The following is a 26040-nucleotide window of genomic DNA, read 5'->3' on the forward strand; positions in this document are numbered from 1 at the left end:
TTAACAGAGCATGTTATATTACTGTGATGTTGCTGTTGGACTAACGTTAGCTTCTTAGCTCCTCTGAGGTAGGGGCTTTGGAAAGTTTGGAGGCAGGGCAAGAGAGCAGCGGGGAGTGCGGGTGAAAGAGGGATCTGAGAGTTGCAGACTGCACCTTTAAAGTGTTGGAAAAATAACTGACTGCAGTTTTCATGAGTTGTACAAAAGAAACCAAATATATGTTCAGCATTTGGGAAAATTATAATCCATATACAATTATAATTGTTCTCCCCAACAGTTGGCTCATGTGGGTTAGGGTTATTAATCGTAAATGGGGCATTTTTGGAATGTTGAATTTAACACTGCGCTCAAAAGCAAACTGGGTAATCCATGCATGTGAAATTCCTTTTTTTAGGGCTTTCTTTTGCCAAATACAGATACAACTATTAATAAAATGATACATTTTAAATATATTATTTAGGTTTGCGGTTTCTTATTTGGCAGTTTCTATTACATTCTGCAGTCATGAAGTTTTTGGGTAGTTTGGGTCATAGTTTGTATTGCATAATAGAAAACAAACATTGTTGTTTCGTCTTTGGTATTTGGGCTGTGTCAGCTTATTATCCTAAAAGAGACTTTGAAATCTAAGTGTTTGATTCTAAAGTGGTAACTAAATCCCAGTGAGGTGTGTATTTTACCATGATGGGTTTACCCTTCAGCTTCTTTATGGAATTACTTAGTATGAAATTACTAAAGGCGGTTAGGCTACGTGTTGTGCCAGTGAGCAGCCCCTCTCCTAGTTTGTCACCCTCAACAAATGCAAAACAGACAAATAAAAATAGTGTAAAAAGTTTGGTTTTTCATCTAGCTTCGATCGGACGAAGCCTCGCCCCACTAAACCAATCATCCCCATTCACATCTTTGGTACCCACCCCACTCCAAGACCCTTTCCTGTTACTTCCCTTGGGTATCCACTACTCTTCCCTTTCTACTATCACACTTTGGTACAAGTGCTCGACGCTGAAGATTGGGCACCAGGGCTTGCTCCCTCGTCTGTCCATTTGTCAAGGCTCCGGCGGCGGGCGTTCATGAAGAAGTTGCTGACAGTGCTGAGTTCCAAGCCCAGCTGTTGCGAAATGGTGAGTTGCATCTCCTTGGAAGGCCGCTTGTTCTCTTTGAAGATAGCCAGTAGGGTTCGCCGCTGCAGGTCTGTAAAGACCAGCCGTGACTTCTTTGGTGTGTTGTTGCGATCCTTTCCGCCTGTGTCCTGCTCCTTTCGTTTGCATGCTGCGAGATACAGAGATGGGAAAAGGTTGGGGGGTTGGGGGGTGGACAGCAAAGGGAAAACAATGTTAGGATCTGTATTTAAAAATGAACTAAATATTGGGAGAGGATTTGTCTAACATTAAATCCATTGGGAGTCAGTTGATACAGAAATAGTTGCATTTGTCCACTCACCTTTATCGACAATTTTGACAAGTTTAACTTAGAACTTGCTAAGTTTTTGCATTTGCCTTTCCCATTCAGTTAGGGACACATGACACACAGTAAGGCAGTGAGCGGAGTGCCTCAGTTCAGATATCGCAATCTAATACAAACTGTGCTGCATATTATTAAATTAGAGCGAGTTGCTGGTTCTTTTAGTGTCTTGTATTCTGACACAATATTGTATAAAAGTCGTGCTTTGGAAATCTATTGTGCATCAACAGCACTGCAGGAAATAAAATACCCTTCAAAATAAAGTGGGGCTATAACAGTAGTGTTGCAAATGAGCTTATTAGCACATGCTAGAAACACTATCTTGCCTGCATGGAACTGTTCAGTTCATGTATTGGTAAATGGACTTGATTTTATATAGCGCTTTATCACCACACTGAAGCAGTCTCAAATTGCTTTACACATCAGCTCATTCACCCATTCACTCTCACATTCACACACCAGTGGGACAGGACTGCTATGCAAGGCGCTAGTCGACCACTGGGAGCAACTTAGGGTTCAGTGTCTTGCCCAAGGACACTTCGACACATAGTCAGGTACTGGGATCGAACCCCCAACCTCTCGATCAGAAGACGACCCACTACCACCTGAGCCACAGTCGCCCATGTATTGGTATCTGTCTGTCCCTATTACATAAACCACAAACAAATAAACAAATAGACAGATAGACAGGTAAATAGATAAATAGATAAACAGATAGATAGATACACATGTAACTCTGCACTGGCCAACAACAGGCTATCCGTGGCACTGCATCACATGACCAAAACATTGCAGCTCAGCCAATTACAATCCTGTCAATACATAGCCCTCCATTAGGTCAGAATTTTGCTACTATAGGCTGCTTTACAAGCATTTTTGACAAACTTTCCCTTTCTAAATCTTTTGTATGATATATTGATAGAGCTTGGAATTAACATTAATTACAAATACACTTTAACAGTTAGTTGTAAAACAAACAGACAGACTGAACAAAGCTGTTTATAATCAGCTCTTGGTCATGAGCTCATGAGCTAAAGTCAGTTAATGACTGAAGCAACAGCGAATGGAGGCCCTGATCCAAAAGACAATTGAATTCCAGGTACTGGCCTTGGAGACAGATAAAGAAAAGGCCAGAGTGAGGAAGCAGCAGAAAAAGGAGAGAATGAGGCTGCCATGAAAAGGCAAATAGAGCTGAAAGGGCGGGTAATGCAAGAGAAAGACAGACTGAAGGACACAAAGACAAAGGAGAAATAAAGGGAGCACTGACATGAACATAATATCACAGTGTGTTTTCCCTGCTTCTGAAACTGTAAATAACTGTAAATAAGCATGGATAGTTGTTATTGTTGTAAAATACTATGGCTAAACATTGCCAAAGTTTAAGACTTTTGGGAAACACCTTACTTGAAGTTTTTTACATAAGGCTGACATTACACTGTCATTAAGAGTCGTTTGCTAAATAATGACACCTTTAGAGCTATTTTGGTATTTTTGGATTAGGTGGCGGGATCTAGTGGGGTGGGGTTAAGGGTCGGGGTTAGGGTAACGACATTTAATGACAGCGTGACACCTGATGCATGCTAACCCTAACCCTAAACCCTAACCCAATAATGTCAGCCTTTATGTATAAAACTACAAGTAAAGTGTTACCGACTTTTGTTTATTTTTTAGATCAAACTTCAATTTTTAAAACTACTGAAACTCAAAACATCAAGTCACTTTGGTCACAAATTTTCAGCATTCTCATTGAATTGTAAATGAGAAAGATGATAGAAATACCAATAAATATATTTTTTTTCATGAATATGTATAATCAATAGGTATCTGTTATTTTAAACATTTATTCTACAGACTGACTTCCCATAATCTAGATAATGTACAGCATTTATTATTATTATTATTTATAATAATAATAATAATAATAATAATAATAATAATAATAATATGCACTGGATTTCATAGACACTCAAAGCACTTTACATTGCTTTATTCTTTCACTCCACAGTGGTGGTAAGCTACCATCTACTAATGTACATGTGTAATGTATTTAGTCTCACTGAACAGTCATAAAAACACAGTGAATTTACAAAGTTACAGGCAGTGCACTTAATTATGCTAAGGAGCCACACAATAGATTAATCAAGGCTAATAAATTACACAGCAAAAATATGACTGTTTTCTCAATATAATCACTTGACTGTTGCTTTATCAACCTCCAAGGATCTCTACACTGAAAATCCCTCAGAGTGTAATAACAGCAACGTGTCCTATGTTGCATTTTATGTTGCATAAATCAGCTGTAAAATATCGATTAGTTACCTTGTCAGGTTTCCTAATCAATGAAAATATAGGCTTAAATATTTTTGGTGTGGACATCTGAGCCTTTTTTAGTAGTATACCCTTAGATTTCATTTTTTTCTTAAAATGGTAAAATGTGGGAAATCTTGAAATATTTTAATAATTATTAACTACATATGTGTAAAACTATACATAGAACTGTAACACAGTTCCCCAGTTTTGGCATTAAATTTCAATTGACTATTTTTTTCGAATTTTCATGACAATTACAATTACAAAGTCAATTATCTAAACTCAGTTACAATTTAATTACAATTACGACAGCAACAGATTTTATAAAATTGCATTTACAATTTTGCCATAATTGTAATGAATTATCAATTACACGATTACAATTATATTTGACCCCAACCCTGGTATTGACCAATACCGATATTGATTCGATGGGACATCAGCATGATCATACACATTTTTATTACTTATTTTGTACTGTGAAATATTAGAAAATGCTTTATCAAGTGGTATTACTCAAACAGAACAATAGTTAGCAACAGTTGATGAAAAAATCTGACCTTTTTAGGAACCTACATTTTGGTACCTTTTTGGATTATTATTACATGACTTCAAAGGGACAAAAGTGAAACAAATGAACTATAAACTTCACTCTGTGATGGTGTGCAGCTCCACAATCGACAAGAAAAGGTAGTTAATAAATGCACTTTAGCATGAAATAGGAGCTCAACTGTTGACAAGGCAAAATCCCAACGGATTAAATCCTAATCTTATGTAAAATCTAAATTAATTTTATAACAAACATTTTGTTACAATTAAGCACGCCAGACTATAACGCCAGATTACCACACACAAAGCGGACAGGTCTGTTTAGGATTTATCTCACATTATGTGTCTCACGTGATGTCTACACCAGTCATGTGACTTTATTCGTTGCTCCTACAGGCCAACGAGCTATTCCAAAAACCTGGATCCATCCGTAGTAGTCCTATGTTAGTCCGGGCCTATCATGAAATATCACTCTGGGACTAATACATTCATCCACTCACATTTCACACTCTGTGTGTGGCGTTATGGTTGGGTATTTGATAAACGGAGAAATAATGAAACCTTGTGAATTTGTCTGTGTGTATTTTCTACATAATTTCAAAAGCTTCCAACATTTTTTTTCAAAGTTATGTAACCAACTGGGATAGTACCTCTGTGGATACATAGACAATGCAATGCTTCCCATTCAAACAGCTCGACACGCCAGTGCAACATCCCATCAAATATGGACAGACGTTCATAACTATATGACTTCTTGTCCTTAATGGCATTAATGATAGATATTTGCTGATTTTAAAGATGTGAATAATGGAGTGTATGAGCTGAAAACATACACAATGCATCAATGTATTATGTGCTTTGTGGGACCAACAATAATGTCAGCTTTAACAACTGGTCTGAGGCTGTATCATCACAACCATGGCACGGTGGGGGAGGAGCAGGATGTGTGGATAGCGTGTGCACTGTGCATGTGTGTATAGCGGGAGGGGGAGGATGGGGTCCCCTGTGAACTTGATTTGATTACCCCCTGGAATTAAGTATGCACGAGTCAGAGCTGGGTTGATCGATACAAATCAGGTTAAGGACTCAATTCAGTAACAAAACTATTATGTAAGTAAGCTATCATTGCTGTATACCCCCCCCCCCCCCCACACACACACACACACACACACCATTTCACTATAAACAAGCAAAACTTAAACCCTTACAACCATGAAAGTGTAAATGATGTCAGTTTTTCAATTATTTGTTGCAGCTTAACTCAAAGAAGTCTGGTGTTGATGATCCTTTGTTTTCCTGGTTCAAGGTTGAAAACTGTTTTACAGGATTTATTAGCTGTTATTATGGGTCATGACTGACAGGTGGCAGTGTTGATCTCCATTTGTCAAGCAACAAAATGTCAGGCTGACACGCCTGCACTCACAAATACAAACATGAACCACAAGAAAAATGTGTTTAAAACCATATTAACGTGAACAACATTGGTAATTAAAATAGAAAAATGTTTTATTCTATATTAAAAATATTGGCTCACTTTACTCTTACTATGAGCTTATTTTTTATTGTTCATACTTTATATAGTGTTTGCTTATTCTATTCTATTTTATTCCTACATGCGCCCAAACCTGCCCCATTCATGACGATATGACTGTTTACTAGTGTGCTATTATTGTATTGTGTGCTATTTGTGTGTGTGTGTGTTCACACACACGCGCACACGCACACACACACACACACACACACACACACACACACACACACACACACACACACACACACACACACACACACACACACACGCACACACACACACACACACACACACACACACAGAGTTTTTTTTTATCTTCTAATTAATTGCCCAAACAGGACAAAATAGTTTAAATATTTTTAAATATGTATAATATTCTTTTGAACCAAATATTAAATAGTCGTTGTGTCTACCCTGTTGTTACGCTGCAAAGTGAACTGATGACCTGTACTTTAGGCTGCACTGCAGCGTTAACTAGGCCAAATAACAGTGACTGATTAGAGGAATCAGATGGATTCACAAGAGAAGTATTGCACCTAACTGAGAGTATAATATGAGAAGAAAAATAAGTCAAAATAAGTCAGATTTTTGTTGAAGCCTTACACTACCAAACACTAACAGATGAGTGCAGTGATCTTGGTTTTCTCTGCATCTCTTAGTGGAATTTAGATGTTCATAGAATATTACAGGAGGGGTTTTTTTAATTAACAACTTGACATTGAGCAAAACAAAAATGTCTGATCTATATAAGGCATATTCTACCACTGGATCAGAAAAATGCTGCAATATTGATCAGAAATTTTAATATTTTCTTCTGTGCTATGTAGCCTGTATTTAAAACAATGAAAAGAAGAAAAGAAAGCCATTACAGTCTCCACTTAATAAAAACAACAACAATAATAATAATAATAATAATAATAATAATAATAATAATAATAATAATAAAAACAATGTGAGGGACTGTTGCCCTGTCCAGGGTGGACCCTCGTCTAACACCCAAAGCGTGCTGAGACAGGGACCAGCAGACCCTCAGAAAAAGGAGAAAGCAGGTTGGATAATGAATGGATGGATGAACAATATTAACATTAATAATAAAAACGATAAGACCTGACGACCATTCTGTGTAGAGCTTGCATGTTCTCCCCTCACCTTTGTGGGTTTTATGGGTACTCTGGGTTACGTCCACAGTTTTACACAAGTTATATTAAGGTTGATACTATATTGGATTGTATTAGGTTTCTAAATTACCCCACAGGGCAAACACATAAGGAATAATTAAGTGTGTTCATGTGTTTCTATATATATTGGCCATGTAACTAACTTGCATTCTTCCAAGGTATGCTCTGCCTTGCATCAAATGAATGAATCAACAATGTCTATTAATAACCTAAAATAATACAATATAATAATGAATCAAAAATGTCATGATGATAGTAGGTCATCACAGCTGACTGGATCCAATAATCTGACCTACTATAAATAGATAGATATTTACAGTAAATCTGTTCAGTTTGACTAAAGACAAAGCAACAGCAAATGAAAGTGACTATGACAAAGGAGCTCGTTTGACTGATTCCATCAGGCTTTTTCTCCTTCTGGTCGGAGTTATAGTCAAGACTAAACACACCATTATATTACTTAGATGGTCTTAGTGTGTGTGTGGCTGATATATTCTTTAAAGGTGAGGACCGAATCAATGCGTAGGGGTTCCTCTTGCTTTCATCTGCTCTTTCAGCATCACTCTCAGACAGCTGTGTGTCCCTAAATGAGTAAATGTGTCTCGTGCTGCAGAGTAACAACAGGAAACACAGAAGCACTCACGTTTGTTTTATCTCCTTCTGTATGATTACCTGACATGTTGATCGTCACAGGTTACTGTTTTCCCCATGATGACAGAATCAATGAGAAAGATACCCAACACAATCAGGATTGTGTCTATTAAACACTAATCTATTTCAGTGTTAAATGTAACCTAACATTTTTGAATGAATGAATTAAATAAATACATAATTGAAACACTTCCCGTGAGCTACTTTTTTCCCTTTTCTTGACATTATTTGCTTTTGCCTTTTGTTTTCACCCATGACTTTCTCACAGTAGCCTCTATTTCTGTGCTTCTTTTCGTTTTCATATTAAGATATGTTTATGTTGCCCTCTTGAAATGACCAGGCTTCACATTAGCCAACTTTTATTCTTCAAAGTTCTAAGCAAGAGGTACTTACACATCCCTGCATGCAATGACATGAGCATGACATGATGATCAACCTCCATCTCAATCAACATTCATTCATGAAAAATCAAAATGTAATGAAATAAATAAGACATGTTTCTCCTGGACCTTCTGTATATTTTTTTTAGGCTCGTAAAATCTAAACTCTGAATAAAAAAAACTGTGATGGACTGGTGCCCCGTGGAGGGTGTAACCCAACATTTGCCATGCTGTCAGAACCAGCATGAACCTGTGTAACATCACATTGCACTCTTTCCTACCCCTTCCCTTGTCCTACCCTGACTCCCTCTTTCCTGTTTCTGTCCCCCTCACTAAGGTGCACCACTGCCCTCTCTTTTCATATTCTCTCTTTAATAAAGTCTTTTTCACTCTTCCTTAGGGAGGGCTAGAGATGGTCACAATTATGCAATAAGACAAAAGTATATTTTTTATTGCAATAACAGAACACGCATAGCTGTCGCGAAAAGATTGCACTACATGTAGTGTTGACCTTCGACAGCATGTGCAGACAAGGTATATATATATATATATATATATATATATATATATATAAAATGAAAACAATACATGTTTTATATAAAATATGTACCCCCACATTTGCCACACTGTCACTCAGAACCAGCATGAACTTCTGTAGCAGTACAAACTCAAGTTGGGTGAAGAACAACTTGACCTGACCTATTGGTTTGCCTTTTTTCCTTCATTTGATCTATAGTATCTATCTATCTATCTATCTATCTATCTATCTATCTATCTATCTATCTATCTATCTATCTATCTATCTCGTCAACATCCAACCAGAGGTCAAGTTTTGTAATATGGCTGCAGAGAGGCATTCCGCTACAAAGCTTATTCTCATTTTACTGGAATCGAGGGTGGACTCAGACGTTGAGGCTTGAGAGGTGGTACCACTCACAGCAAACTCATCAATGTTGTAATTCAGTGGTTTTCAGTGTCAACTGCTGCTAAACCTCAAAAGAGACACTGAAATGAGGCTTGATGAAGCGTCCAAAAAGAACACATGATGGAGCAGAGCGTGGAAATAAAGTGCAATGGACAAAGATTATGTATGTATTCATTGGCTGACCCGCTTGTTCTTGTTCAGGGTTGCGGCAGAAAAATAAAACCAAGTTGATTAAGAAGTCTACAAAAAGATTGGCATTTGACAAGTTGTGCTACTTTTACAACAACAGAATAGGCAACATTACCTACAACTGTTGTGGATCAAAGGGAATATGCACTTGTCCCTTTAGGCAAAAGCAATGAGTGAAGACAACTCTTTTCATTTTGGTTCAAATAATAAACAGCAACAAAACAAAGTACAAATAAAAATGAAATCAGTAAATTCATGACACACTCTCAAGTTACCACTGAGTAAACTTTATTTCTTAATACAATCTGATGCACCCCCTCCCAGCGCCCTAATACCAAAAAACAAAGACTACAATTACTGTCATTCATTTGACCAGATTCAAAGTTCAGGAAGAGAAGTGTGAGAGCCGATCAGCTCTAATTTCACTTTTTATATCTTCACCACAATTATAGATCACAGCAAAGCAGCTGCTCTGTGAAAAGCTTTAGTCTCCTCAGATTTACACACAAACTATCGAGGTAAACACAATTCCTTCAATGCTACATGACAAAACAGTTCAAGTTAGCAACTAAACTTTGTGATATTTAAAAATTTACTGTAAGTAAAATGTAACACCACCTTGATTAACAAAATGGCAAAGAATGTCTATTTGGTAATAATGTGACAAATTGTATTATATGTATTATAGAAAACTGATCACCTACAGTAGTGGAAAAAGTACTTGCATGGTCTTGCTGAAAATGTTTTCAAAATTACGGTAAACAATATATATTTATTAAAAAAAAAATTTGAAAGTCCGTTTCCAGAAAGATGATTTTGGGTCAAAATAACTGGTGAAACAGTTATGACACAGGAACTTTTATTTAAAACCAGCTGCCCAATATCAATATGTGTCTTTTGGCCTTTTCTCTCATAAGGGCCAGCACGTATAAGTGAGTAGGGTGGCTTGTTTTGAGGCAATGCCTGAACGAACTTTAAGGTCTGAGTTACGCAGGGTAGACTTTACGGAGCATGTGTCAAATAAACCATTTATTCATTATTACATGTTTGTTCTAAGATATTAAGACTGAATAAGTATGCGCACTAAAAATTAATTACATGAGATGAAAATGAGAGAAATGGTGTGTCTAAATGACAAGCTTTGATTTGACGCACGTAACCATTTTTTTTTTACATGGGATATAATGAATGAAAATTTTTCACTCCTTAAAAAAAATGTTATTTAAGTATTCTCTGTTATGTGGATACTTAATTCTTGATCTCCATCCATTTTCAGACCCGATTTGTCCTATTTCAGGGTCGCGGGGGTCTACCGATGCCTATCTCCGGCTCACACTGGGCACTAGGTGGGGGTACACCCTGGACGGGGCGCCAGTCTATTGTGATCTCCTTCAATACAAATCAATATTTTCATGTTCTGACCAAACAGTGGCCATTTGCTAAAGTACCTAACATTAACAACAATATTTGTCACCCCAGTATCTGTTGTTATGCTACAATGATGTGTGGGTCTTTCAGAGACTCAGCTAATGTGAATTATTTTGGTAGAGCGCAGAAATAGATCTGTTTTCAGCATAGGGGAACCATCTAAACTAATCCATGGGGTACAAAACAACATACATTTAAAAACTATAAAAGCACAGACATTAGACTTTAATGAGTTAGATTATTTATATACAACCGATGTAAACAAGCTAGCTCATTTTCAAGTCATCTGGGTTAGTTTTCCTCTGTGACGGCCAGACGTAGGGGCAAATGGAGGACTGAGATGATGTGGTCGAGACAGAGTCACGTAAGAACAGTTTGAAAAAGTCACTTTGCCGTCAACATTGTCAGAAAACAACTGACTTAAAAATATATATATATATATATATATATATATATAGGATAGTAATACATTATTTTTTGTATTTTCCCATTTTTTTTACGACTCGTTTTTCCTTTTTTTACCTTAACCATTACCACAGACCTAATCATTTTTCCCATCTACTGTTATTTATATATTCTCCATCACTTCCTTTCTTCTTTGCCTCCATCTCTTTTCTTCCTGTTTCTTTACCACTGCCATTTCCCTTCCCCCTGCCTTTCTGCCTCTCTTCCTTTCCTCCTTCCCTTTTCTCTAGCTCTGCTCTTCCTTTCCTCTTTCCTTCTGTTTCTTTTTTTTATTACACCATTACCACTTAAGCCTTGGTATCCATTACACAAAGGGCATATAAGTGCATGGTAAGTAGTAAAGTTGCCCATCAGCGTACTCTTCGCTATTCGTGAGTGGCGCCACTTTTGGATGCTTCGACACTCCGTCATGAGCTAGTACAACTGAGCGATGTTTGCATTCAAACATTAATCAACCATGACACAATAAATGTGGGTGATATCATTGTAATGTCCGTGCGTTCCCATTCCCCTATAATTATAACTGTTATCTGTCATTTGATTCTGTCTTTTGTTACAGGATCAGCAGTGTTTGAGCAGAGGGTCACTACACTGTAGTCAACGTAAAGATGTTTTAATTCTTTATCTATCTATTCTTACACTTTAATATGTATGGATTGAATTGTGTGTATCTTTGATCTTCTGCATTCACAATAAACACAAAGTAACATATAAGGTGCACCAAGAAAACTAATGTTTTTGGAGTGACTGTACGTAATGAGTAAAATGGCCATCAGTGTGTTTTATACAGGAAAGTCTTGTTATTGTGATAGTGTGGAAATGTAATGGTGAGAATAATAGAATAAAACAAGCTACAGCCTGGCACGTCACTACATGAATCCATCATTTCATTAATGTAATAGTTAATTATCTGGGCTTATTTATTGCTGTTGGCCCAGAAACAATGACTGACAAAATCCTGCAAGATCTTTTAAAAATATTAGCAAGAGCATGCAGTTTTTCTACTTTACCTGATTTTGGCTATAAAAAAAAGAAAGAAAGAAAAAACATAGTTTAGGTTCCTAATTTCCCCAAGGAAATGAAAGAAACCATCAACAATGTAAGTTAAAAGAAGGATTAGCAATAGATCTTACTTACAAATTGTAAGTAAAGTGAGCAAATAGACACTTTTATTAAATATCTGGGTGTAGAGCTTGACGCCACCTTCTGATGACTTTTAATGTCAGTGCTCATATGTTAAACCCTGGTTTGTCTCACTCATTGAATCCATTCTCACATTTAACATCTCATCCTGGTACAGTTCCCTCTCCATCAAATCCAAAACACAAACTCTCCCTTGTTGTCAATCAGGCAAGTAAAATTATTGGCTCACCACAGACACCCCTTTCTGAAATGTGCCACTGCTCTGTGGTCAGGAAAGCCACCCTGATCACAGAAGACCCATCACACCCCCGCCATCGCTCTTTTCAGCTACTGCCATCAGGCAAACGATACAAAGTTCCTCTGGCTCAGAATAACATTTACAAACGCACCTTCGCAATAACTGCTCTAAACAACATAGAATAGACATTACATTGCAAATATTTGTATCTGTTATTTTAAAAATGATCCTCATTGTGTGTTTTTTGAACAAATGTTATGTGTTTTTCTGTGCTGAACGTGTTTTATTTTCCTGAATGTGTTGCTGCTGTGCTTTTGTGGCTGTGTCAATAAAATAATTTCTGTTACTGCTTCAGTACAGACAATAAAGACCATCTATCTATCTATCTATCTATCTATCTATCTATCTATCTATCTATCTATCTATCAACATCCAACAAGAGATCAAGTTTTGTAATATGGCTGCAGAGAGGCATCTATTTAGCTTTATTACTAACAGGCTTTATATGGATGCCAATTTATGTTCTTCCAGTGCATGGAGGTAGCTTAGACCATTGGTTCTCAAACTTTTTTGGCTCGAGTATCCTCTTTCTCTTATTTCTGAATCCACGTACCCTCTTTGTCCGACTACAAGATTTTCCAGTAATGGTGAAAACATTTTTAAATATTATAATTTTGTAAATAAGTGGAGTTAAACAATATTTAGTGCAGTGGTTCCCAATCTTTTTTGGATCGTGACCCCATTTTGATATCAAAAATTTCAGGTGGCCACAAAGACACTTTTTTCTTCTAGAATTAGTTTTTGATCATGTTCGTTTTGCTGTGTTACAAATACAGAGTACAGCCAGGATTAGTAGTGCCATCATGTACCTCTAGGGGTACACATACACCCATTTGAGAACCTCTGGCTTAGACAGTACCTAAGGTATCAAAACATTTTACATTTTAAACAAGAAATGAAAGAAGTTTGAAGTGTTGATGACTGTAAGTGAGGCATTATGCAATGGAATTGTCAAGATATAAAAGGTTAAGAAAGGAAGCGTAAAGGAACATGCAGACTAGACAAGAATCACTGGATCTGTTCTCAATGTGTACAAATATGTTATTCATAGCAACACAGGGAAAACTGTTAGATGCAAACAATAAAGGCTCCCAGTACAGCTTGGAGGTTCAGTGTCTTGTACTCACTTACTCCCCTAACTACAGCAATGTGTACCTTTACTGTAGTTTTCAATTGGCTGTAAAGTAGTATATGGTGCTGTCTTGAGCATTTTCATTTAGTATCACTGAGTTCTGACCTTTTTTTTTGCATTGGAAAACACTGAGAGAATAAACTGTCATAATGAAAACATGACAAAGCCATTTGACTATCTTGTTCATAAACGATGGTGTCAAGACTTCTCATTTTGATGACAGTGGCAGTTTCATTGACATGAATACTTGTTTTTGAGGAATGGACTATCCATTTTGAGTAAGTGATGTGCTTTTGCAGGTTATCCACTAGGTTTTGCAGTTTGCACTAATTGTTTTGAGAAATGAACTAACTGCTGTGCAAATGTTAACAGTGATGTGAGAAAAGCACCAAAGCGACTGAGAAAAACTGTGAGCTAGTTACAGCCCCCTCCAAAAGTTTTGGAACGGCAATGTCAATTCCTTTGTTTTTATTGTATACATTTGGGTTTCAGATCAAATCATGACAAAATCAAAATTCCAGCTTTTATTTCATGGTACAACATCTAGATGTGTTAAACTTCTTAGGACAGAGCACCATTTGTTTGAACCCACCCACTTTTCAAGTGACCAAAAGTATTGGAATGATTAGTTTAGATGCATTTTTTTTGTAAATTGCAAGACAAAATTCTTTTGTAGACTTCAGAATTCATTCTGCTGCTACCATCATGAGTTACATCATCAATAAAGACTAGTGAACCTGTTCCAGAAGCAGCCATGCAAGCCCACGCCATGACATGGCCTTCCGATTATTTTTGCTGATGAGTGGTTTGCATCACCCTTGCCCTGTGGAGGTTGGCAGTGATGACACTGACTGTTGTCTTTGGGTGTTTCTTCACAGCTCTCACAATGTTTCTGTCATCAACTGTTGATACCCGTGGCCGACCTGTTCGATGTCTGTTGCTCAGTACACCAGTAGTTTCTTTCTTTTTCAGGACATTCCTAATTATTGTATTGGCTATGCCCAATGTTTGTGCAATAGCTCTGATCAATTTTCCCTCTTCTTTCAGCTTCAAAATGGTTTGATTTTCTCCCATAGACAGCTCTCTGGTCTTCATGTTTGCAGTTTTCACAAGTGAAAACCAAAGCCAAAAACAAAAACTAGCTAATGTTTAGGTAATCAATCTAAAAGGCAACACCTGAGCAGCTAGAAACCATCAACAATGTAAGTCAAAAGAAGGATTGGCAATAGATCTTACTTACAAATTGTAAGTAAAAAGAGCAAATAGACACTTTTAAATATCTGGGTGTAGAGCTTGTCTCCACCTTCTACTTTTCACATCATGCTGACTGTTTTTAAAAAAGCGCAATGCCTCCACCTGCTCTGTCCTGAGTTGTTTAACACAAAAAATACCATGAAATAAAAGCTTGAATTCTGAACTTTTGTCTCATAATCATGTTTTGATCTGAAACCCAAATGTCTTCAGTATACAACAAAAAAAAAAGAATTGACCTTGCCATTCCACTACTTTTGGAGGGGACTGTAATCTTTTGATTATGATTTTAAACAGAATTCTAAACCATGGTAATTATAAAATTCACATTTATTCTTTTAAAAACAAAACCATCAAGTCTATCTGGGGATTGACAGAGCACTCTCTTTTTAGCATGGTTAACCTCACTTGAAATGTAATTATAGGTCATTCAAAAGCTCATAACCTGAATGTGCTGATGTACTCACACAAAGCCGAGAGCTTTTCTGGATCTTCTCCTCTTAATATGGGTCCCTTGTCTTTCAGGACTCGATCTCCGGTGAACATTTGGATGTTTGAGGCTCCACTCTCTTAAGGGAGGTGGTTTTAGACTAGCACATCATCTTCCACTCCAACTGATACCAAAAGCACTTCCTGTCCCCTCTTTCTTAGTCTAGTTGCTCATGTCCTGTTTGTCCTTGATGTTACGCCTGCATTCACTGGGGTACTGGACTTGCACTCTAAACAATGTAATCTACTAGAGGGAATGTTGAAAACTCTATTAATAGCTACTATCTGTATTGGCACACAAGTGTTGGTGCTGCGTAAATGCTTTAAACAGCATAATTTATACTGAATTAGATTTCCTTAGCTTGGTGGTTCTTAAACTGTGCTGATGTTTTTTTTTCTAATTGATTTCTGTCCCACAGTCGTATATTTGCACTATTATCCTATGTTGGTATTTATTTTTGTTCTTACTGTCTGCTATTCATTTGTGTTGCTGCAATGTGTGAATGCCCCCCTTGGGGATCAATGAAGGTCTATTCTGTTCTATTGTATTCTATTCTATTGAATTATTATTATGATTGTGATTTTTAGCTTTGTTGATCATTATTGTGCATGTAACCATGAAGTCAATCTGTCTTGTATCTATTGAATGGGTTAACCTGAATCCTAAGACATCCAAATACTTTAGACACCATCAGGTCCATCCATTTTCTGATCTGCTTGTTCATTTTTTCAAGGTCACAAGGGTCTGCTGGTGCCTATCTATCTCCAGCTCCCATTGGGCGCCAGTCCATCGCAACACACAGACAAACAACCACTCACATTCACTCCTATCGCCAATTTAGAGACTCAAATCAACCTAACTGTCATGTTTTTGGATTGTGGGAGGAAGCCGGAGGATCCGGAGAAAATCCACGCAAACACAGGGAGAACATGCAAACTCCACACAGAACGGACCCTAGTGTTGACCCCAGGGCCCCTGGTACAAATACCAAGATGTTTATCTATTCAAGCCACAAAGAGAGCTATGACAGAGAAAGCCTGGATGCCTGCATCTGGAGAATTCTAAACCAGAGAATAATGTAAAAAAAAAAAACAGATAGCGGTAAATGCCTGGTATATCTATATCTATTAAGTGTGAACTACCTCAATGTGAATGTCAATTTTTTTGCCTTAAAATTGTTAGTTTTTCCCTGTTACTCTGGCTTATTCCCACAATCTACAGATGTGTGATAGGTTGGAGTCTCTTAAGTGAGATAGGGTCTCAATGGCTGAGCACAGAAGAAAATTAAATAGAATTATTTTTGAACAATTATTCAATAAATCTAATAATTATTGGGGATCACTTTCACAATTTGACCTTGCTCAGCCAGCGCTGCTAAGTTCTAACTTAACCAAAACACATTGGACTCGTGTTTGGAAGGAACATGAAATATCAACAATCAAAAAACCCATAAATAATGAGGAGAATATTTTGTTCCATTTCAGAAATGTCTCTCATTGCACTTCTTGTCTTTGCAGATAAACAACCGCATGTCATATGAGCCTCACTGCATTATTTGATGGTAACAGAAACACATCAGAGTTACCTTGTCTTCAATGGTCCATTCCAGTTGAGATCAAATTAAGCTGCATGTGGGCCCTGCACTGGAAAAATGACTTGCTGGCTGAATGCAAAAAACTGCAAAAATTTCTATTCAAAGCAAATGAGTTGGTTTAACGGGAAACAAATGTTAGGGTTATTTGAATTATATGGGTCAGATTTGTAAGAGTAATTGTAAAATATTTAGCAAAATAGGATCTGATGTCTTGGGTTATTTAACCTGTTACAATATGGTTGTGGTACATAATTCCACAGGGTAGTTGTACAAGTTTAAATAACACAAGAAGTCAAATAACCTCAATAATCACAATCACCATGTTGACCTAATACATCAGCAACAGCAACTTCTAAACATGTGCTTTAGATGAACATGAAAAGTCTTTTTTTTGTGTTGCAAGTAGGGCTGGGCGATATATCGAATATACTCGATATATCGCAGCTTGTAGTCTGTGCGGTGTTGAAAATGACCATACCGTTAAACTCGCGGACTTTTTTTTTTTTTTTTTTTGATTTTTTTTTTTAAATATCTTAGTGGCATTATGCACAAAAGGTGCACTTAAATTTAGTGTTGTTTTGAAATGTTATCTTAATGACAACATGCACAAAAGGGCACTATTTGTTTTAAAATATTGTAGTGGCATTATGTACAAAAAGTGCACTTTAATTTTGTGTTTTGAAATGCCATGTGAGTTGCATCCTGCACTAATGTCTTGTTTTGAAATGTCTCTGTGACAATTTTGCACAGAACGTGCACTTTCTGTTGACAATTTTATGTTTGAGCCACTCACTGTTTAATAAATACAGTTATGTCAACTTTGACTTAGTTGTGATATCCCCTTTTTTGCATGAAAGTTTAAAATTGGCATATATTAATGCAGTATGATCAAGAATGTTTTAATGTAGACATATAGAATCATCATACTGGTGTGATTTTGTGCATCAAAGTGTTAATTCAAGGGTAATGCAAAATATCGAGATATATATCGTGTATTGTGACATGGCCTAAAAATATCGCGGTATTTATAAAAGGCCATATCGCCCAGCCCTAGTTGCAAGTTATTATCAAAACAACTTGATTGATTAAATGAACGGTAGACTCTATACTTAGACTGAAGTAGGATTTACCCGGACATGTTCTCTTTCCACGTCTTATCCGGACAGTCCGGCTGGATTTTACAAACTCATCAAAATTTCCGGGTTTTCAAGGGACCCTTAACACGTTAATTTAAATGACCATAATTCTGCTAATTATTTGACAAATTCCACCAGTTTCTGCAAGTGAAGGACTTGCTCTTTACTCTTTATGTCATTATGGTAATTTTGTTTGGTTTTGAACTCATCACACACGAGGAAAAGTGAAAGACTAAAGTCCATGACTGATTAAAAAGAGGCCAAATACCATTGGATTTATTTTAAAAAAAAAACATCAGCAGGTAGACCCTCCTGGATGATAAATCCTCAATGGAAGTTCAATGTGTGTGTGTGCGTGTGTGTATGTGTGTGTGTGTGTGTGTGGGTGTGCGGGCGGCCATCTGAATATTTCTCTCCATCACTTTCATTTTTCTATTTGATGTAGATGCAATGTAATGACAAATAATATCAAACTCTTCCTATATTTCTTCTTCTTTATGTCTGGACATGAAAATCACAAGCAGATCCTCCACAGTTTCACACCATCTCGTCTACATCTCATCACCTCCCCGCCTCCACAGACAACAAACTCAGCTCAGAGTCAGCATGGGATGATGTGATGCAAACTTTCACAGATATTTATTGAAGTGTAAATGTAATGATTATTTAATGTTCTGTGAGCCTTGAGTTCTAGGAGGCAATGTCTTTTATATTGTTTCAATGATTGAGAGATTTTAAGGTTTCAATTAGTTTTTAAACCTTATAGACAAGAACAACTTTTTTTATTGTATTTTGTCATTACAATGAAGATTCAAGAAATTGCTGAGTACTTTAAGTATGCCGAGCCGAGTATGTTCTCTTTTTTGGAAATCTATATTTGGTCACCATAGTTAAAGTAACAAACCTTGATTGTGTTTTTTTCTATCAGTTTGACAGCCCTGCTCTAAATCTTTTTGGGTTGAGTTAAAGACATTTAATCCTTTTTCAGACACGTTCTCTTGGTCTTTACAGCTCAAAAAGGAAAAAAAATAAAAAATAAAAAATCAATGTAAAACAACAGTTCATGTAATCCAGAGAGTCTAAAGGAGCTATTAGGGAATCAATAACCGCAAGTATTGACTCACTGCTGTTGCTAGTTTTACTTGATGGATGTCTGCCAGTTACCACCAATGGTGTCCTTTTTCTGTTTCATAATTGTAACAGCTTGTCTATTGTCAGAAGGTTCAATGTACAGGATGTGTTACTTTTAACAACAGCCATAGAGAACCTTTAAAAACTAAAATGATACAGTTTCTACTTTGTAAGGTCAACAATCTCTGTGCAGTTAACACACCACAAGCTACTGCGAGAATCAAGCAAGCACATGTGATGCATTATGTTTCAGCACTTAGACACAGAACACTGTAGCCGTGGCTAATCTGCACTCTACTACTGCATGTGCCTGTGTGTACATTTGTGTGCGTGTTTGCATGTGTGTGTTTACATGCATGTCGAACTAAATATGTGCGCAGGGGCGTGTGTGTTGGAGTTCGTGTGCGCATGTATTGGTGTGCTGTGTGCACATGTGTGGTTGAGCCTAATGCACCACAATGCTTTGCTGCTTCAGTTTGAAGAGATAACCGGAAATGGAACAGACAGAAGCCTTACGCTGTTTCTTTTCCACTAACTGTGTAAGCCTTTATTATTCATCCTATAGCAATGAAGCATTAGCATATATCAGTTAATGTAGAAATGAGACAACACATGGTATTTATAGTTTTGTTTATACGAGCATTCTTCATTGAGACTCTTAAGCACAGATAAGCCAAATCATTATGACCATTAATAGAGGAAGTGAAGAACAATTGGTGTCATCTTCCAAGATACACGTTGGGGGTGGGCGGATATATTAGCAACTGAGGAAACATTCTTGCTAACATTGTCAAAGCTAGATTGCAGAGCATCTCTAAAACTGCGACTCTTTATTAGTGTCCATGGCTACTGTTGTCTAGAGCTGCAACTAACGATTATTTTTGTAGTTTACTAATCTATCAATTATTTTTTTTCGATTAGTCGACAAGTCACGATTATTTTTCTGTTTTGAAGCACATATTCTTGACTGTTATTTTAACACCTGCTCAAATCCTTCTACCTGTGAACGTGTCCCTGTTGTACTGTGACAGCATGTTTTACAGAGAGGAATTAAAACAATGACATAAAACATTTATTTGTAGTGGAGTTGTTATATTTAACACATAAAATATCATTAAAATCCCAATATAATCATGAATAAATTAAATATCACAAACTTAAAGTCTAAGTTGTCTTGAACAAAGCAGTAATAGTAAACAAAGAGAGTAAATAAGTAACTTTAAAAAGCTGGAACTAACCTACAGGTTGTGGTGGTAATGAGGTTTAAACCAGGCAATCACAGAATTCCTTTTACTTAAATCAAGTCCATAAAAAAAGAATAAATAATAGGGATGTAATGATTAATTGTAAGGCAGTTAAAAAGGGATTCATAGGTATTACGGTTCTTATTGATATCGCAGTACTTTTTTTAAACAGCAGAGGGCGCTATCTATTTATCCTTCTCTTGTCCAGAAGTGTGGATGGCGGGCGGAATCTGCTACTACTTTATTTCTGGCCGCCTTCTACTCTTAAACATGTTCATAAATGATTCCTTACCCCTTTACACCGAAAGAATAGCTGTATTATTACGTGAATATCTGTAAGTCACGTTTTTCTATTAGCTCTGTCTGCTAGCGCATAGCATCTCTTCTTCAATGAAAGAATTTCTGCATGCCAACTGACCACTGGGTTACCAGCACCCTCTGTTGGTCCAAACAAATATCTTATGTAAATACAGTGGAATGACTGTTTTTTTCAAGTCCAATTGTTAAGTTTTAGTTAAACTGCATTGTTTTGAATAGTTTATCAAGGGATTCTTTTGACAATGAAAAATAAAAGGAAAATACTACAATATTTTTCAGTCATCATTTATCTACAGTCCCATTTTGTAAAATAAATCGTGGGAGAATCGTATCGTGAACTCAGTATCGTGAATCGGATCGTATCGGGAGTTGAGTGAATCGTTACATCCCTAATAAATAATAAGATCTAGTTTGAAAGAATCCTGAAAAGTCAAGAAAAGTCTCATTAATTTTATCTAAATCATATAGTTGATAATAAGTTAAAGAGGTTCCCTGTTCACAATGCAATAATAACTAGTATCAGCAGAAAAAACTATTTCAAAGCGGGTACGTCACTAACTAACTGAGTGCAGTGATAAATATGTGTTCACACCTAATACCTATTATTAATTAATACCTATTTGAATTACAGACTGTTTGGTAACAAACACATTTGCATGTGATTAGAAATGAAAGATTGGAGAAATATCAGTGGTAGTGATGTCACTCGTCTGTCGGTCCATGTAAAAAACGGGGCTCCGCTGTGTTTCTGTTTCAGGTATCCGTGTATCTCTGTCATACTTTAATGACTGAGAGCTGAACTTCAGGGTTCACACTTTAAGTTTTTCACTGCTTTGTTTTTGGTGAAAAGTTCTGAAGCTTTAGAAATTTTAGCTTCTTCAGTGTTTTCCACTCTCCGCCATTCTTCTTCGCTGCACAAAGTTAGTGGGGCGACACTCGCCCCACTAACACTAAGAAAGAAAGCAGGAAGCGGCTGCGGGCTGAGTTTTATTATTCATTTACAAGATTAAACAAGATTGTAGTCGATATAATCGATTATGTCAACCAATCATTGCAGCCATACTGTTGTCAGTAAACGTTTAGTAAAGTGGTCGAAGAAGAAAGAAGTAGCAAACTAACGAAATAAGGGCTAAGGCTCACTAATAACCAATATATGAGAAGCCAGGCACATGTGGTCTGATCCAACATGTGAGCTATTGTAGCTCAAATTGTTGAATGGCACAGCAAAGCTCAAGTTTAAGATGTCCAACAAAATTAACCATCAAAACTTGACCATATCACAATGAATGAAGTTTGCCTGGTTTGACAAATCACATTTTTTATTATATGGATGGCAGTAAAGAAAAAAGAACCCAATGTGAAATGTTTGATCAACGTGCAGAATGCATTGAGGACAGTCACAACTGCAGGAACTAAAGGAGATGCTGCTTAGGTCATTGGTTCAAATATGGGAAAATAACCACACTCAGTCAAAAAGGAATGTTCTACCCAATCCGTGTATCATTCGTTCATTCATTTTTCATTATGTAACAAAAACATGAAAAATGAAAAAAACACTCATTATTTGATATTTGTTTCCAAAACCAAAATGAAAAAACCAAAAACGCCTTGTTTTTCAAATTCAAGCTCTTTTGCTTCGGTACAGAAAACAAAAAAACGGAAAACAAATACCTTAATGAATTTTCTCCATTACCGATTGGTCAAAGTACGTGACCCAGAAATGTACTCTCATCCGACGCTAACGACTATGCTAACGGCAGTTCGGCATGACAAGATCGCTGCTTCCAACTGTGCATCCGAAACGTGTCCTTTTCGCTTAAGCTGGTGTTGGGCACAGAACCTCCTTACAGACATTTCGGAGGATTTAGAGACTCCTAAGTGATGCAGAGCTAACGATGTCGTGGAATGTGTAACGCTTCACTTACGGGTCATGTACTTTGGCCAATCGGTAATGGAGAACAAATAAAGGTGTTTGTTTTTCGTTTTCTGTGGCGAAGCAAAAGAGCTTGAATTTGAAAAACAAGGCGTTTTCCATTTATTCATTTTGGTTTTAGAAACAAATATCAAATGAGTGTCTTTTTTTCTTTGTTTTTCATGTTTTTGTTACACAATGAAAAACAAATGAATGATACACGGATTCAACCAAGTTAGAATTTCTTTTAGTATTTGTGTGTTTGTGTGAGTGTGTGTGTGCGCGCATGTGTGTGTGTGTGGGGGGGGTGGGGGACTCTGTGCGTGGGAGCGTGTGTGTTCAGACAGAGCTCCCTCTGACTTTTCCTCACTGTCAACATTCAGCAGGGGAAAGATTAACAAATGTTTACTCTGAACCTTTTCTTTTCAGAGAACAGTTCACATTTTGTCAAGTTTATTATTATTTTTCTTTTACTTTTAGACATTTCATTCCAGACCTTGCAGAAGTACTTTCGGTTTTTATCAAAAGTAACAGAAATGAAAACAAATTTTGCTGGTCAGAAATATCAGATGTAACAACAACAATATTATGAATTAATTCACATATTCTGACCCTCTTGTTCATGATCTGGGTCGCAGGGGGTCTGCTGGTGCAAATAAAAGGATGCTATGTGGGGGCATACCCTGGATAGGGGACAAGCCCAAAACATTCATTCACAGCAAATCAAGCTTGCGTTTATTCTCGAATAACAATAAAAAAAAAAGTTTTGACTGTCACCAGCCATTTTGAACAATGGACTGATTATTTGTGGAAAATCTTAGTAGAGCTGGGATATCATTTAAGAATGTTGACATTTTGATATTTTGCTCATATATAATGGAGAATAAGACAATAACTTTCATTGTTATTATTTTTTTAAAGATTAGGATATAACTCACTGCAGTATGCACCACGTCTCTCTCTCAAAAGACAAACCTCTTACAAATCCAGTTGTTAATGAAAGTATAGCATTTTGTACCAGTCATTTTCATGCCACAATCGTCATTATAGTGAAACTTAATTGAATGAAAATATTAATATTTACATTACCAGTTTGAGAAAAAATATCACAATCACATTTATTCGTTCTTATTGCCCAGCCAAATTTTTTAGTAAATATGTTTCATTAGTTTGTGTGTGCTGCATTTGTCATGTAATATTCCAAGAGAAAAGCTTTTCAAGAGAAAATTGCAAAAATTAGTAACATCGTAAAGAGTCCTGAATCATGTAAAAAGGCTTTTGTTACAATAAGCAAAATAACTACTCATTTTTTGTTGATGGGAAGAGGATAAAAAAAAAATCAAAAATATGGGTGAGATAAAGAAAGTGAGCTATGGAGGCAAAAAATGGCACAGCCCTCTGAGGCTATTTCCTCATTACTGAGTAAGCAGAGGCTGTGATTGGTCGCTCTGGTTATGTCCTGGTAAACAATTAGAGAGAGAGAGAGAGAGAGAGAAAGAGAGAGAGAGCGCGTGTGTGTGCGTGCGTGCGCGAGCCTGCGCTTGTCTGGATGTATGTGCAAAAAGGCATCAGGGGGACCTTTGTTCGGTGATGTCACCAAAGACAGATAAACTGATAAACCATCTCTGTGTATGCACACACACACACACACACGCATTAGCGCAAACACACACACACACGGTCGCACACAGAGTAAACTAATAGTTGATGAGTTAACTGGCCTTTCAGAACGTTTTCTTATCAGTGATGTTTTTGGAAGCCTGAAGTTATCGTCGCTCTGTCCCACAGCCCAGGGCTCCAAACCCAGAGCAAACACGTACAAGGAAGATAATAGCCTCTGATCAATAGCTTGTATTGTATTCGCTGATTGATCAAAAGGTGGTAGGCCAGATATAAATAAGCATTCTGGCAAACCACTCAACCCAATGTTTATTTATTCAAATGATTAGCTGCAAGGAACAAGAGTTGGTCAGACATTCTTCCCAGATTTACTCAAAAACTATAGTGATTTTGTCTTCTTTTTATGTAATTGTGAAGAAAAAATGATCTGGTCAAACATTTCCAAACTCAGGGCTGTTATTTCTTTGGCGGTAACACCAGAGCCAGCATGTAAAAAAATTAGGAGCACAAGAAACAAATTATTAGCACTTCCAGGTGGACAGTTAGATATATGTATATTGGTAAAAGTAATTTGATATTGATCAAAAATTCAGTTATATACTGTGTTATTAAACATCAATCCAACTGGTTCTGTAATATTCAAACATATCAATCCGTGGTTAGCATGTTTTCTTGTTGTGTTGAATTTATTTGTAATTTTTTGAATTTCTTTGTTTAATTAGCAGCAGATGCAGAGGAGGCACTTTATGTAGCTGCCATTAGAAACAGCTGAAGAAGACTTTTCCTGTATGTTTACATTTCAAAGCTTAAAAAACAGTTTTACTCTTTTTAACGACAAGCAGCATCATTTGAGCACAGAGCTGCTAAACTGGGTTGTTCATATTTGTGAGATTGTTTGGTGGATTATCAAGACAATTTATTGACTGTTGGAAGTACTGAATAAAATAATTACCTAAGAGTAGAAAAGCACTTCTTAAATACTATACATTTTCATGGTTTCACTTTAATTACAGGGTAAGATAAAAAGGAGTTAAGCAGTAACTCAAAAAAGTAGGAAATGTTGAGGTTTCAACATGAAACACTTAATTTCTCCAAATTTATGCAACTGGTTCATTTTCATAACAATTTTATAGAAAATCCACCTTGTATTTTTAAAAATGCATCTTATAAAAAGCATATAAGATGCAGAGCAGGATTACTATTGCAACAACACATACCACTGACCTAACACCAGATCTGCAACACTTTATGGTGTTATGGTTCAAACTAAAACTACTAAAACTTTATTAGCAGTATTTAATTCGATCAAGTACTAACTACATCTCATACGTATTCATATTTGTGAGTTTGAATCCTGGAAAAAAAAATCAGGTTTTAAATTAAGCTCATTGCTAACTAGAGCTCTTGAGGGCACCTCACATGGTCCATGCGGGCTACCTGGTGCCTGCGGGCACCGTGTTGGTGACCCCTGCTCTAGATGAATCTCCTTTAATATTGTTGTTGTGTATTTTATAACAAACAGTTGAAAAAAACTGTAATGTCACAGTTTCCTGGTAAAGTTAAGTGAAGGAGGGATCGTTCACCAGGAAATGTAGTTCTTTAGTTGATTAAGTGAGACAGACATTGTACACTGAGAACTACAACCCCCATGAAGCATTGCCCTAAAAAGGGTGAGTCATTGTATAGGAAAATAAATACTAAACAGCA

The 26040-nt window shown here is 36.7% G+C and overlaps 1 protein-coding gene across 1 annotated transcript in view; it reads right to left on the reverse strand.

Annotated features, from left to right (window-relative positions):
- Nucleotides 1-299: 299 nt before the first annotated feature.
- Nucleotides 300-26040, reverse strand: part of onecut2 (one cut homeobox 2) — a 45569-nt gene continuing 19828 nt past the window's right edge. The window contains exon 2 of the mRNA XM_028462957.1: nucleotides 300-1266. Within this exon, the coding sequence (XP_028318758.1) occupies nucleotides 974-1266 (293 nt within the window). The 3' untranslated portion in view covers nucleotides 300-973. The remainder of the gene's footprint in view (nucleotides 1267-26040) is intronic.

Source organism: Gouania willdenowi, chromosome 12 (genome assembly GCF_900634775.1).
Source record: "Gouania willdenowi chromosome 12, fGouWil2.1, whole genome shotgun sequence".
NCBI classification, from domain to species: Eukaryota; Metazoa; Chordata; class Actinopteri; order Blenniiformes; family Gobiesocidae; genus Gouania; species Gouania willdenowi.